Below are 12690 nucleotides of genomic sequence, written 5' to 3'. Positions count from 1 at the left end.
AAAAATGAACTAACTCAATGAACCACGCCCACCCATTTGACAGGTATACTTGAAGGTGACTTTCAGTTGACGTCTGTCATTTCCTTGCTGGAACCATGGGGATGTTGAATGGTGTCGCTTTTGGAAAAGCTTTCGTTTTTATACTTCTGGGATATGGACACATTTTCATGAATATTAAAAGAGCCAGTAGCCAGCATTAGGTGATTAAATTGGTTTGATTGCTTTTTTTATTAGAAATAACCATCAATCAGATTATTGGCTTCACTATTTAAAGATGCAAATGAACCATTTAGTTTAGCCGTGTAGCTTAAGCTTAATGTATCAGAAAACAATCTAGTTCTTTATACCAGAAAAGACGGCAATTCCATGCTCACACGATCATAAGAATTTTGTTATTCAATGTTGCCAACATGGATTTTTTGAGCAAAATATTAAATCCACATGAAACTAACCAGCATTGATCACATGATTTATGGCAACAAATCAGTAAAGAACTAAGAATAGCTAATGAGTGTGCCTTTCCGAGATGTTCTTGATGAAAGAATCCAGGTTAATATCCGAGGATCCGCCTTTTGCAATTGCTAGTTGACATGTTTCTCGAAGTTTTCCAGCCCACCTTCTCATTTCCTTCCCCTCGTTGCTGTCAAAATCCATGAACTTCCGCACAAGCTCTGCAATTTCTTCTCTCGTCATCAAATGTTCTCCTACCTTGTCCTTCTTCACTCCCCATCCAATCTTCCAATCTTCTACTATTTGCTTACTATTCGGAACTTGATCCCAAAATATAGGAAAAGTAAGCATTGGAACGCCAGCATAGGCAGCCTCAAGAGTGGAATTCCACCCACAATGTGTCCAAAATCCTCCAACAGAAGAATGGCATAGCACCCTTAGCTGATCAGACCAAGGAATCACTCGTCCCCGACCACCACAGCAGTCTTTGAATCGAGAAGAGTCCCCACGTGACACCCACAAGTACCGAACACCACTGTCGTGCACCCCAGCTACAATTTCATCCATTTGGGCAGCAGAGACTGATAGAAAACTTCCCAACGAGACATACAGGACTGAACCTTTAGGTTGGGAATCTAGCCACTGAAGGTAGTCAGGGTCGCCAAAACTAGTACTTTTTGAAGAATTTTCTTTCAGGTCAAGGTAAGGTATGCTAGGGCCAATTGGATAGACAGGAAAAGGTAACCTCGCTTTAAAAGCATCAATGACTTGCAATTCAAGTTCGTAGACAGAGGTGAAGAGAAGATACTGTGCTTTGGGCACTGATGAAACACAATCGAGAGCAAGCTGCAAGGTTTGGCGGCCATTTCCATAGAAAATTGTTGGCAAATCTGCTACATGAGTATGAGGAAGTCCAGGGATGTAATCCACAAGCTCATTTCCCTGCTCTGGTATGCACAAAAAAGATAGAGGTAAGAAGTAAATTATATCAAATCAGACATAAAATCAGTCTGTAAATTAACCAAGATATTAAAATTGTAGTTTTTTTTAATTGACTGTGTGATTACGGGTAACAAGCTATCTAGGCAAAGAGTAAAAAGGGGAATTTGATTCTACTGGTAGAGAAGACAAAAGAGAGAGAGATAACTAATTGTCGCAAATAAAAAAAAATTAAACAGGGGCCCTGCTCCCATTGAAAAATAATTCTTAGGGAACCTTTCTCACATTGAATCTGTAACTTTTCAAGCACATTAGTTGCCAAATTTTCTTCCTTTATATTATAGAATACAAATTGTCTGCCATGAACGTGCTGCATTTTGATAAAAGATCTTGAACAAGGGCAAGATTTGCTTCAGATCTCGTCAAAAACAGCCCAAAGTCACCAAAAGTAAAATTAAAAACAGAAACACGACAAGAATCCAGAGACATACCTGACAAATCAGCTGGGAAATGATGGTTTTCCACGAGGAGGTTGAAATGGTGAAAAACCGACAACACGGATGCCGACATGGTCCAAAGGGAAGCCACCGGAATTTTCCTTCGTTTCCCTACTTCAACCGTCCAAGACATGTAAGTATCAGCTACGATGGCCGTCACTGGGGATTCGAGCCGATCAAGGAGCTCCTCGAATGGAGCTTCCATCTTCGTCAGCACCGCCGCCACGAAGCCAGGGAAGTCCTTGGCTCGAACATGTTCGGATGGGATTACGTTGGGGATCGTTCTGAACCTGACGTTGGCAGGCTTGTTGTCCGAACCTATGAAGCCGAACCACTCCTCGGTAACAACAAAAGTTATGAGAATATCGGTGCTTTTGGAACAGAGCAGCTTGCAGAGGTTCATCATCGGATTGACGTGGCCTCTACCAGGATAAGGCACCGCCACCACGTGGCATTTGCAGGTGTGCTCTGCTTTGGTTGGTTCCATTGCCTGGAAGTTTTCCGGTGGCTTTTTGATCAATTAGCTGAAGAGTTAGAGCTAGGAAAGGAGATTGAAACTGATGGAAAACTAAAACTAGGACGAGCCAGGTGCTTACAGCTTATTCTGTCTGACACTAAAAACCAGTAGAATAAAAGTTCAATTACGAAATTGGCCACAATTTCACTCTCACAATCACCTTGTCGAATAGGCTGTGTCTAAATCTAGCAGATGCGGACAAACTTTTGTCCTTGTTTGACTGGTTGCATCACAATAATTCATGACAGTGACCGTTGAACATCGGACTGGAAAACTTTAACATGTTTAGTGAGTGGTGAAGAACAGTTTGTGTTTCTTAGTAAGTCCTTAACTATCATTTTCCTTTGCAAATCATTCACGTTTCGTCCATACCAACATAATTTCAAACTATTTATCATTGACTATAGTTTTATTATCACTGCCTGAATCCAATCGTTTGCTAAATAAATCAATGATAAGCTGTGGTTGTAAAATAAGAAGAGTAACTCTTGACAATACAAAAGTTTTCTAAGTTTTCGAAACATACTTTTGGCAGTTTCAAGTGTTTGGAAGGGAAAAAATTATTTCTGGATCAAAAGGAAAAATACTCATAGCCGTGGAAAAATGTTTTACTAAGAAAAACAGAGGTTAACATAGTGGAAAATAAAAGAGAAGCACAGTACCAGCTCAGGTCTAATGGTGTTGGAAATGACTCTCTCAATAGTTCTTTTAGTTTAACAACATGAAAAGTCTGTGTGGTTTAAACAGAGAAGAGGGAGTGACAGAAATGAAGAAAAGGAAATGAAAATGGCAATGTCAAGAAGAAAGAAACCCCTCGTTATTGCTGGACCCAGAATGGCACAAAGCAAAGTGGCGTGCACGGCATTGATGCACCAAGTTCTGCGTGGTTTTCAGAAGGATTGGACCAAAACAAAAGTTGCTGACCAATATGTCAGTAGCTATTCTTTTTAAATGATTATAGGGTTGACTGTCAATGTTAAGCAAACCCTTTGATGGACTATTCGTGGAGTTTTTGTGTTGGTTTATTTATCATTTTTGTTTCTATTGGCACATCATGTACTTCTGATGTTTGCTAGGCCTCGTCTGGAGGACCTTTTGTAGCTTTAAGCCTTAAGTGGCTATGCTGTTCGAAGTCTCTTTTATGAGACAAAGCTCAATATAATTTTGCCTATCAAAAACAAAAATGTCAGTAGCTATCATTACTCAAGAGCGATAGACATGAATGCTAGGAAATTTTTGAAAGGGAAAAGGGAAAAGAAAAGAAGAGTATTCCTGGATGATCTTCAATTCTTATCTATTGCATTTCTTTGCAAATAGATCAATTCTTCTGAAATTTCTAGCTAATGAAGTGTGATTAACGAAGTCAGACACTTATTCCATCTGCTCAGATGTTATTTGTGGCATTGTGCAATGTCATTAACAAAGGCTTGCAGATCGGTATCCGATGATCCTCCTTTTTGAACTGCTTGTCGGCAAACCTGGCTAAGTTTCTTTGCTCTTTTCCTCATTTCTTTCCCCTCTTCGCTGTCCAAATTCATAAACCTCCGGATAATCCCTGCAATTTCTTCTCTTGGCACCAAACTGTGCGCTTCCGACTTGTTCTTCACCCTCCAGCCGATCTTCCAATCTTCTACGATTTGCTTACTGTTTGGAGTTTGATCCCAATAAATTGGAAAAGTAAGCATAGGAACACCTGCAAAAATGGCTTCTGAAGTGGAATTCCACCCACAATGTGACCAAAACCCCCCGATGGAAGGATGACACAGTACTCTCAATTGGTCACACCAAGGCACTATCAAACCCTTTTCACCGCATTCATCTTCGAAACGAGGAGTCTCCTTGCGTGCAACCCAAAAGTACCTAACCCCGCTGATGCGCAACCCAGCTGCAATCTCATCCAGTTGGGCACTCGTAGCTGAATGCAAGCTTCCTTGTGAAACATACAAGACAGAACTTTCAGGTTGTGAATCTAGCCACTGGAAGTAACTTTTGTCACTAAGATTCACCGCGGAATTGTCTTCCAGTTTGAAGTAAGGAATGGGAGGGCCGATGTGATAGACTGGAGTTGAGATTCGTTCTTTCAAAGCTTCAATGATTTGAGATTCCAGCTCGTATACTGAAACAAGCAGTAGATATTGCACTTTGGCCACGCCCGAAACTGCTTCCAGGCCTCGATGCAAGACGTCTAGACCTTTTCCATACAGGCAAGTGGGAAGGTCTACTTTCCGAATTGAAGAAATTCCGGGGATACAATCAACACGATCCTCTCCTTGTTCTGTCAAAATCATCATAAGAACTAAACTTGAAAACAAAGTTTGAAAAATACAAAAAAGAAAGGTAAATTCTATAGTTGTTTTCATCATCCAAGTACCTAACAAATTAATGGGGAAGTGTCGGTTCTGGACCAGGAGATCAAAATGATGGAAAACGGAATATACTAAAGCCGGCATGGTCCAAAACGATGCTAGCGGAATTTTCCTTCTGTTCCCAACCCTAACGGCAAAGGTCAGATAAGCATCATAAACGATGGTGGTAACAGGCGGTTCAAGCCGATCAATGAGTTGCTCCACGGGAGCTTCCATCTTCCTCAGAACTTCTTCAAAGAAGTCAGGGGAGTAGTTCCCGGAGCGGTCCAGCTCGGAGGTGAAGTCATTGGGAATCGTGCCGAAGCGAATGTTGTCAGGTTTGGGCTCCGAGCCGATGAAGCCGAACCACTCCTCGCTGACAACGAAGGTTACGAGAATGTCCATGTTTTTGGAGAGTAATGACTTGCAGAGGTTCATCATGGGGTTGATGTGGCCTCGAGAGGGGAAAGGCACAGCCAAAACGTGGCAGACGGTGGTCGGTTCCTTGGTGACGTGATCCATCTCCGGTGACTTGAACGAACCCGGTTAAATTATATAGAACCTGGAGCCTGGAGTAGAGCCTTGGAGTGTTCTGTTTTCCAATGTAGTGACCGACTTACTTAACTAAAGGGAATGAAATTATTTTCATCTTTCCATTTTAATGGAAGATGTTGTCGAAGGGGACAAAAGCTAGAGCCAACCTGGCATCTTGGATTTATCCATGGCTCAGGCAACAACCGGACTTCAATGTTTGTGGCTGTGGAAGAATTCAACGGTGCACTGTGCACTCCTTATTTTGACGGATTTAGTTTGAAGGTTTTTCAACGGTATATCAGTTCTTTTCTGAGCCTTTTGTTCCCATCAAAGTGAGTGCCTAACCAGACTTCAACACTAGCCCAAATTTAATGAACCTGATGGATCTGGGCTTTTCTGATAATCAGCAAATTCTGGGTTCCTTTCTTCTTAGTATTAGTAGTATTTAGCTGTGGGTATTTTAAAATTATTACCCGAATCCTTTCCGAATCTATAAAGGATAGTCATTTTATTATTTAAATTTTATCTGAACTTGATTATAACATATTTTAATTTTATTCATCTGGATCGAATAATACAAGATACTTTGTTACAAGATTGTGAAGAATGAGATTTGACTTGAAAAACCAGATTAATTATTCTTAACAGTTTTTTCATTTATTAGTTAATATCAATTTATTTTTTCTTTTGCATTTATTGTCATGTTGGATAGTGGATTTGTATTGTGAAGTAGGTGGTTATATAAGATATAGGTATTGCACAGTTATTTTACTTTACATGTTTTATTTTATTATTATTTTTTCTCTCCTGCAAATATATTTATTAGTGTTATTGTTGAATGAAAAGACAATAGAGAGACTTCGAATTTAATTATATTTTCTTTCTCGTTTTAGTTCTCCGAATTTATCTTTCATAAATTTAGTAGATAATAGGTTGCAAATATAACAAAATCTTTGATATTTTCAACAAAGACACATATAGCTAGTGTTAGTATTTAGTGGTTAGATTCCAATACGGCCTAGAGACTTCATGTTGTGGGCCAAAAGGGAGGCAAATAGGCCATGACGATGCCCACAATGACCACAGTCCTTGTCCTTCAGCCAGGACCACCTAAATTTGGTAAAACAAGAGGGAGGGAATAAGGGACTACTCAAATTTTCAATTCAATTACATAAGGTTTTCATCAGCCAACAGTCACATTAGGTTTGTCTTAAGGCATGTGGAGATGTCTAATTCTATTATATTGGTAAGCTTAGAATTAATGTTTCCTTCACGTTCATGTCTCAAAATCCATATTCCTTAGCATTTCCGTAACTCTAAAGCCAGATGATTATAGTCGATTTCACAAGTAAGTGATGATTAGAAAGGAAACTTGTTCTGTTATTTTCATGGATAAACGCTTTGTTAGGATATGATATCATCCAAATGAAATCCTTGACTCAGCATGAACTTGTGATTCTTACTAACAAATTACAGTTAACAGGTCTGCAGTTTTACAGACTGATGATAATTCACAGTTCTACAAAGTTAGAAAAGGCACAACACCCTCCACATCAAATGGCAGTCTCCTTCTGAAAACAATTTTGGGTGGATGGGCCTCTCATCAGAAAATGACGGTAGACGTAAAAGACACCCCCATAAAGAGGAAAAGCTCAAACAAGCCCCACCAAGAAAACATGGAAAAAACCAATGAAGTAAAAAAGAAAGCAGAGAAATCAAATCATGAACATTACAATGGGACCACTGTCATGGTTCAGTGGTCTAGCCCCCACAACAATTTGATTGCATTTCCCTGCTGAAATAATTTCACTGACATTTGACCTTTTGATTTATATACAATAAAAACCTTTCCAGCCCTGTGTGAATATTGCTTTGTGGATGCAGTCCATCACAAAATGCCAGAAATAGACCATTCTTGGGTATGAACTGTAGGGTCAATTATCTGCATAATGGTGATCAGGTCCACGACAGAAAGCTTCATTCGGAAGGGCCTAGAAAGTTAGGAATGGAAAAGATATTTCCATATACCCGTATTTCGGCCTGAGAGTTGGAAAAGATATTTTTCATTTAGACACAAACACAAAGCAGTATGCATTGGAAAAAGTCCACAGGGCAAAAGATATTTTCTGAGATATTTGAAACATGGTTTTGGGTTATCTTCCTATGAAACTCTCTTCACGAACCGGCCCTGCAGCAACCGAAATATAGCAGTAATCTTAATATCTGAAATTTAAGTACATGCAGATGTGATATGGTAGAGAAAAGAGATGAGGACAAACCTTGAGCCTTGGTCTTTTATCTGCATTGAGTTTGCGGACTTGATACCTTATCTTCTTGGAGAACAATCTAGTCTGACGCTTCTCTTTGTATCTAAGAACACTGGCTTCCCTTCTTGCTCTTTCTTCTTCCATCACAGGCACCTCCCCCATCTAGAGAAAATATAAAACTAAAGTATGTATCAACACTTACAACATCGATTGTAAGACTATTTTCTTACGATAATTCACTAGTTAATAATCTAACTTCATCAGTAGGAGTTTGGAAAGTAAAGAAGGGCTAAAATTCAAAATTAAATGAAGTTTCTGACAGAATTGTAGGCTAAAAACGTTGAATTCTCTGTTTTTCTCTTCTTAATCAGATATAGTAATAGTAGAATTCAATTTTTCATCATTGAAAAAGAAGGGAAATATATATAGATGCTGGTAATTAACATGAATTGTCTTCTTCTGAAAGTACAATACGAAACAGAAACAAGTATCAGAATACTAACATAGTAGCCGTTGCTCGCCTTTGAAATCGAATAATCGTCAGCCCATAGCGACCCACGATCAGACCAGGCATCCAAGACATCCTGATAATTCAAATTCAAGTTCAAAGAAACCCTCTTCTCATCATCATCTTCCCAGAAACCAAGATTTTCTTTCTTTACGACCTTGTCATATTCAATTTCTTCTTCAAAGCACTTGCCTGCATAAAGTTTCCCGTCTCTTTCGTCCTCTTCATCTTCTTCCTCCGCATTGTGAAATTCGCCTTCCCAGTCCATGAAATCCCAGCTGAGATGACCATGAACCCTACTCCCTGCCAGTTTTTCTCCATTTTCAATGCCCAAAATGCCTTCCAGTTCAGCCATGATATCAATCTCTCCACGTCCGTAGCTCTCCTTGGTGTCGTTGAATTCATTGACACTGGCATCTGGAACCTGTTGCTCTTCCTTCTTTGGGCTCCTTAGCAATGAGTTAGTGTACCCCATCTTAACTAAATATCTAGCTCGCCCTTGTCCCTCTTGTTTTACTCCCCTCTTTAGACACTGTTGTTGCATTGCATGGCGATTTCAACTTAAACAGATGAGAGAGGCATGAAATGGATATTTCTTTCCTCTTTCAATGCTTTCCTTGATCTACATGGCACCTTATCCTCATGCTACTGGTCGATTCATTCCATACTTTCTCCTGATTGGCTATTTGGTTCCAGCTTGGAGGTAGACAGTGGGTCCTTTAGAACCTTTTTTCCTGCATGTGAATTGGGACCACTTTTAATTGTTCAAATTGTGAAAATCGAAATATGAACATCTTTCTCATGGGGAAAGAAGAAATATGTACATATCAGGAAGCATGTGATCAAAGGAAAGTTTCTTCCAGGCCACTTTCATAGGAACATGGTAATTAGATCCAATCAGTTCTTGTGATGAGGAAGAAGAAGAAGATTCATTGTTAAGAAATGGTGGGTTGTTCATGCCGATCAGCCATTCCCTTCAAACATTTAGTACCAAATCTAACCGTCGGATAATTGGTGGGGTGCTTTGTCACAAGATTGGTGCGATTAAGTTTATGGTTTCTAAATCAATAGGAATAGATGACTCGAATCTTATGGAGAAAGTTTTTTTCATCTTTATCTATTGACCAAAACTGTCTCAACAAATGATCTTATAATCTTTACAGTACTTTGTTAAAGTTGAAAAAATTTGTTCTGCATATTAAAAACATGACAAAGTCAATACATGTCTCGCTATTAATAATTTCATCCATGATTTATTTGAAAAAGTCTCAAATCGAACACATGATTTGTTGTTGATAATTAATTATTTTGTACATTTAAGAATTAACAACAATGTTATGCTTAGAATCCATATAATCTGCAAATAGATCTCCCAAATATTCATGATGATAAGTAACATATTTTGATTAATATTAATTATTAATTATAAGAATTTTTGAAAACTACTGCATGCGTATATATCCCAAAGTGGATGAAAAAAATGGCTAGCTAGTACAATTATAAAGGGAAACAATCAGCATCAAATAAAGAGAAACCTGACATGGATGAGAAGGAAGACCATTTAAGCTTATCCTAACCCTAAGAGGGGTTGGGTTGGTGGTGCTCTCTTGTAGCTATCAGCTGTACCCAATATTTTTTTTTTTTATGATTTTAATTATTAAATGAATTACTATTATTAATATTATTTTCTATGTTTTTAAATATTTATAATAAATTATAATTATTAATATTTTTTTGGACATCTAAATATTTAATTTATTAATTAATATATAATTTTCTTGCTTAATAAAAAAATAAGGTTCGATTTTTTTTTTTTTTTTTGATCTCCTAGATATAGTACCATACGCTAACTAAGTAGCAAGTACCCCCTAATTCCCCTTCAATAATTTGAAGGAAAAAAGGGAGCTTTTTCCATGGCCACAGCAACAGCAAATTTGGGGGAACTTTGTCGGTGGCATAGGAGTGGTAGAAGAACAGTAGGGCTAAAGGAAAATTCGAGGAAAAATAAGAGGCAAGAGGTTAAGTTTAGTAACCACCATAGATTCTTCAAAAAAATCAACAAACAAAATGATGAAGATAGAGAGGTTCTTTTGACTTGTCATTGTCTTACCTATTTAAGTGTTTCCTAATGAAATCTAATGATTATTTAGGTTTTCCAAATTTCCTTTTTAATTTATGAATTTTTTTAGTTGAACGTTTAAAACAATTCGAACTGTTTGAATTTTTGGATCGCGTATAAATAAATTTTTCTTTTTATTCTATTATTGTTACGTCAAATTAATTAATTATTAAAATAATATCACGTGAACGTCAAACATCAAATTTAACAAAATCATCTGTTAATTTATTTGCAATACGAGAAAAAGAGAATTACACGGTGTTAATAATTAGAACGGTAACAGAAGGTCGTCGGAGACACCTAAAGTTAAATTAATGATGGTTAAACCCCTTAAAAGGGGTGGTTAACACAACACTGTTAAAAAAAGGACTATATAGGTTTTACCAACCATGCAAACTTCCTAGAACAACCTGAAAATAACAGTGGTGTCGAGTTTGGTATTTAACCATTTCATTAATTTATTAATTTTGAAGAAGAACCTTAAGAAGTAGTAGTAATAGTAAATAAAAGAAGCAAGAAGACAAGTTAAATGAATGAGGGACAGCTTCTAAATTTGACTTGATAGCAAACACTTGAGCATAAAGTTAGGAACTTGCTGCTTCAGGGGTTTTTCTAATTACTCTTCTAATTATTATATAAAGCATTTCTCTGATTTTGAAATGAATGTGCTGCTAATAAAATATTCGAGCTTTGCTATATTGAGCACATATTAATCACTCTATTAAATATATACATTATGTCTAAGCTTTGCCATGAAGAGAGCACTTCTTTTAATTACATTAGCTCCTCACGTGAAGAAGCGTAAGCTTGATTATACTTTTATATCAAAGGCATTGTTTGTGAAGCTGTTGCATGGGATGGGCTGTTTTCCACTGGAAACTTACTGGTCTACCCCATGAATCTCATCACCCCACCCCCATTAAGGTCACCTAGAATTAGGAATGGCTGAGTCTAGGGTAGACACAGGATTTTAGCTTACTTTAGACAAAGGAAAGATATTGTATCATTAGTCATAGAGTGTCTCTATCAAGAAATTAAGAGAAGCTTTTTAATTAAAGTCTCAACCCTACTATTCTCGCTACCTCACATGCATAGTTTGACCCCATCAAAGAATTCCTCCCTTTCCGTAACTCAAGATTAATAGCCTTAATTATATGTTAATGGGGTTTTCTCTCTTCCTTTTCTTTTTTGCCCTTTAATTACCATGCTAATTGCGACAATAACCATGCAAATTAACCCAACGAAAATGAGAGGAATTAAGAAAGAAAAAAAGAAGAAGAAAGGAGTAGCGTAGTACTGCTTCATTGGAACTTATTAATTAAAACTAAGTCCAAAGAGACTCTCTCTTGAGAGCTGGGTCTTGGATTACATTGCCAGAAGAAGCGAAGTTGAGGTATTGGGAGATGTTATCTACGTTACTAGTACTGGCTAGGAGGAACGACTTGTCATCTTGAGGTATTTGAGTCGGCAAGGCCGATTCCTGCTGCATCTGGATGCAAAGTATCTCTGTCTGGGCCACCGCCAGTTGCATTTGCAACTGTGATACTTGATTCTGAAGGTAGGATATGGCCCCAACGCACCCGTACACCGGGTCCCTCACTCTAGCATTTGCTTCATAAACCAAGCTACTCACAGCATCCGCTCTCTGGTGAACCGGTAGCTCCTGGACAAATAAGATTTACGACAAGATATTAATTAGAAGAAACAGCTAGCCTTGGAACTATATCTATATATATCAAGCATGCATTTATTTCTAAGATACAATATTGCCCAAAGTTCCGAACACAAACATGCATAGAAAATGAGGATAATTTCCCGGATTGCAAATGTATTGATTGATGAATGATGTTCTTTGTCGATTAAAAATAACTTTAATGACGCATATAAAAGAACGAGTTTATTAATGAAATTCATTAACTTTTAAATATATATATAAAAGAATGAGGGTAGAAAGAAAGAAACCTGCAACATTTTGCCGACATTGCTAGCACCAAAGACTTTGTGAACAATGGCAAACTTGTGAGGGTCATCGGAAGGGAAGTAAGGAGCAAAGATGCAGTCCTTGGCGCAGCGACGCCTCAAGAGTTTGCAGGACGCGCATGGTGAAGAACCTCCCATCGATTTCTCTGGGGATATATCTCAAAGAACTACACCCAAAGCTGTAACAGAGAGGGTTTTCTTTGATTGTAAACAAGGAAGAAAATCAAAAAACAAGCAAACCAAGCTTAGTGTTGAAAAGAAATGGAGATTAAAATACCTATTTATAATGGTTGTGGAATGAACCCACATGCTTTCATGATTAAAAAATAATAATTTAAAGCATTAGGTCGAATTGATCATGAAGGTAGGCTGATGCAAAAACCTTGATTATATATGTACACTATAATCACTCTTATGTCCATGCATAACAAGGATATCATAATTTTAACAAGGGCAATAAGGTCAGTTTTGAAGACAGAAGCGAGGTCTTAATGGAAAAACAACAGGATGTAAGTTGACCACCGCCAATTGGCG

The 12690-nt window shown here is 37.8% G+C and overlaps 4 protein-coding genes across 4 annotated transcripts; all 4 read right to left on the bottom strand.

Moving 5' to 3' along the window:
• Positions 1–362: 362 nt before the first annotated feature.
• On the bottom strand, positions 363–2514 carry LOC18591021 (UDP-glycosyltransferase 87A1-like). The gene is made up of 2 exons (XM_018127128.2): positions 1881–2514; positions 363–1397 (listed from the first exon to the last, which is right to left on the bottom strand). Exons 1-2 carry the CDS (start codon positions 2371–2373, stop codon positions 505–507), a joined length of 1386 nt encoding a protein of 461 aa, XP_017982617.1. The 5' UTR covers positions 2374–2514; the 3' UTR covers positions 363–504.
• Positions 2515–3680: 1166 nt separating this feature from the next.
• On the bottom strand, positions 3681–5410 carry LOC18591020 (UDP-glycosyltransferase 87A1-like). Its single transcript, XM_007016916.3, has 2 exons — positions 4775–5410; positions 3681–4678 (listed from the first exon to the last, which is right to left on the bottom strand). The coding sequence occupies exons 1-2, from the start codon at positions 5268–5270 to the stop codon at positions 3795–3797; spliced, it is 1380 nt and encodes a 459-aa protein (XP_007016978.3). The 5' UTR covers positions 5271–5410; the 3' UTR covers positions 3681–3794.
• A 1311-nt stretch (positions 5411–6721) lies between these two features.
• On the bottom strand, positions 6722–8571 carry LOC18591019 (CCT motif family protein). Its single transcript, XM_007016915.3, has 3 exons — positions 8053–8571; positions 7562–7711; positions 6722–7470 (listed from the first exon to the last, which is right to left on the bottom strand). Exons 1-3 carry the CDS (start codon positions 8530–8532, stop codon positions 7444–7446), a joined length of 657 nt encoding a protein of 218 aa, XP_007016977.3. The 5' UTR covers positions 8533–8571; the 3' UTR covers positions 6722–7443.
• A 2877-nt stretch (positions 8572–11448) lies between these two features.
• ASL5 (Lateral organ boundaries (LOB) domain family protein) lies at positions 11449–12392 on the bottom strand. Its single transcript, XM_088809982.1, has 2 exons — positions 12139–12392; positions 11449–11839 (listed from the first exon to the last, which is right to left on the bottom strand). The coding sequence occupies exons 1-2, from the start codon at positions 12292–12294 to the stop codon at positions 11501–11503; spliced, it is 495 nt and encodes a 164-aa protein (XP_088666108.1). The 5' UTR covers positions 12295–12392; the 3' UTR covers positions 11449–11500.
• Between the last annotated feature and the right edge of the window lie 298 nt (positions 12393–12690).

The sequence above is a fragment of the Theobroma cacao genome, chromosome 9, assembly GCF_053813885.1.
Source record: "Theobroma cacao isolate CCN51 chromosome 9, ASM5381388v1, whole genome shotgun sequence".
Lineage (NCBI taxonomy): Eukaryota > Viridiplantae > Streptophyta > Magnoliopsida > Malvales > Malvaceae > Theobroma > Theobroma cacao.
Note: the sequence above shows the minus strand (reverse complement) of the source record. Positions and strands in the feature narration are given on the sequence as shown.

What these genes read in the sequence shown, in the direction of transcription:
- LOC18591021 (XM_018127128.2), bottom strand. Translation starts at nt 2,373, where the DNA reads ATGGAACCAACCAAAGCAGAGCACACCTGCAAATGCCACGTGGTGGCG. An exon ending in TTTCCCAGCTGATTTGTCAG is followed by an intron (nt 1,398 to 1,880) that starts GTATGTCTCTGG and finishes TGTGCATACCAG; the next exon opens with AGCAGGGAAATGAGCTTGTG.
- LOC18591020 (XM_007016916.3), bottom strand. Translation starts at nt 5,270, where the DNA reads ATGGATCACGTCACCAAGGAACCGACCACCGTCTGCCACGTTTTGGCT. An exon ending in CTTCCCCATTAATTTGTTAG is followed by an intron (nt 4,679 to 4,774) that starts GTACTTGGATGA and finishes TGATTTTGACAG; the next exon opens with AACAAGGAGAGGATCGTGTT.
- LOC18591019 (XM_007016915.3), bottom strand. Translation starts at nt 8,532, where the DNA reads ATGGGGTACACTAACTCATTGCTAAGGAGCCCAAAGAAGGAAGAGCAA. An exon ending in AGGCGAGCAACGGCTACTAT is followed by an intron (nt 7,712 to 8,052) that starts GTTAGTATTCTG and finishes TATTTTCTCTAG; the next exon opens with ATGGGGGAGGTGCCTGTGAT. An exon ending in ATAAAAGACCAAGGCTCAAG is followed by an intron (nt 7,471 to 7,561) that starts GTTTGTCCTCAT and finishes CGGTTGCTGCAG; the next exon opens with GGCCGGTTCGTGAAGAGAGT.
- ASL5 (XM_088809982.1), bottom strand. Translation starts at nt 12,294, where the DNA reads ATGGGAGGTTCTTCACCATGCGCGTCCTGCAAACTCTTGAGGCGTCGC. An exon ending in ATGTCGGCAAAATGTTGCAG is followed by an intron (nt 11,840 to 12,138) that starts GTTTCTTTCTTT and finishes TTATTTGTCCAG; the next exon opens with GAGCTACCGGTTCACCAGAG.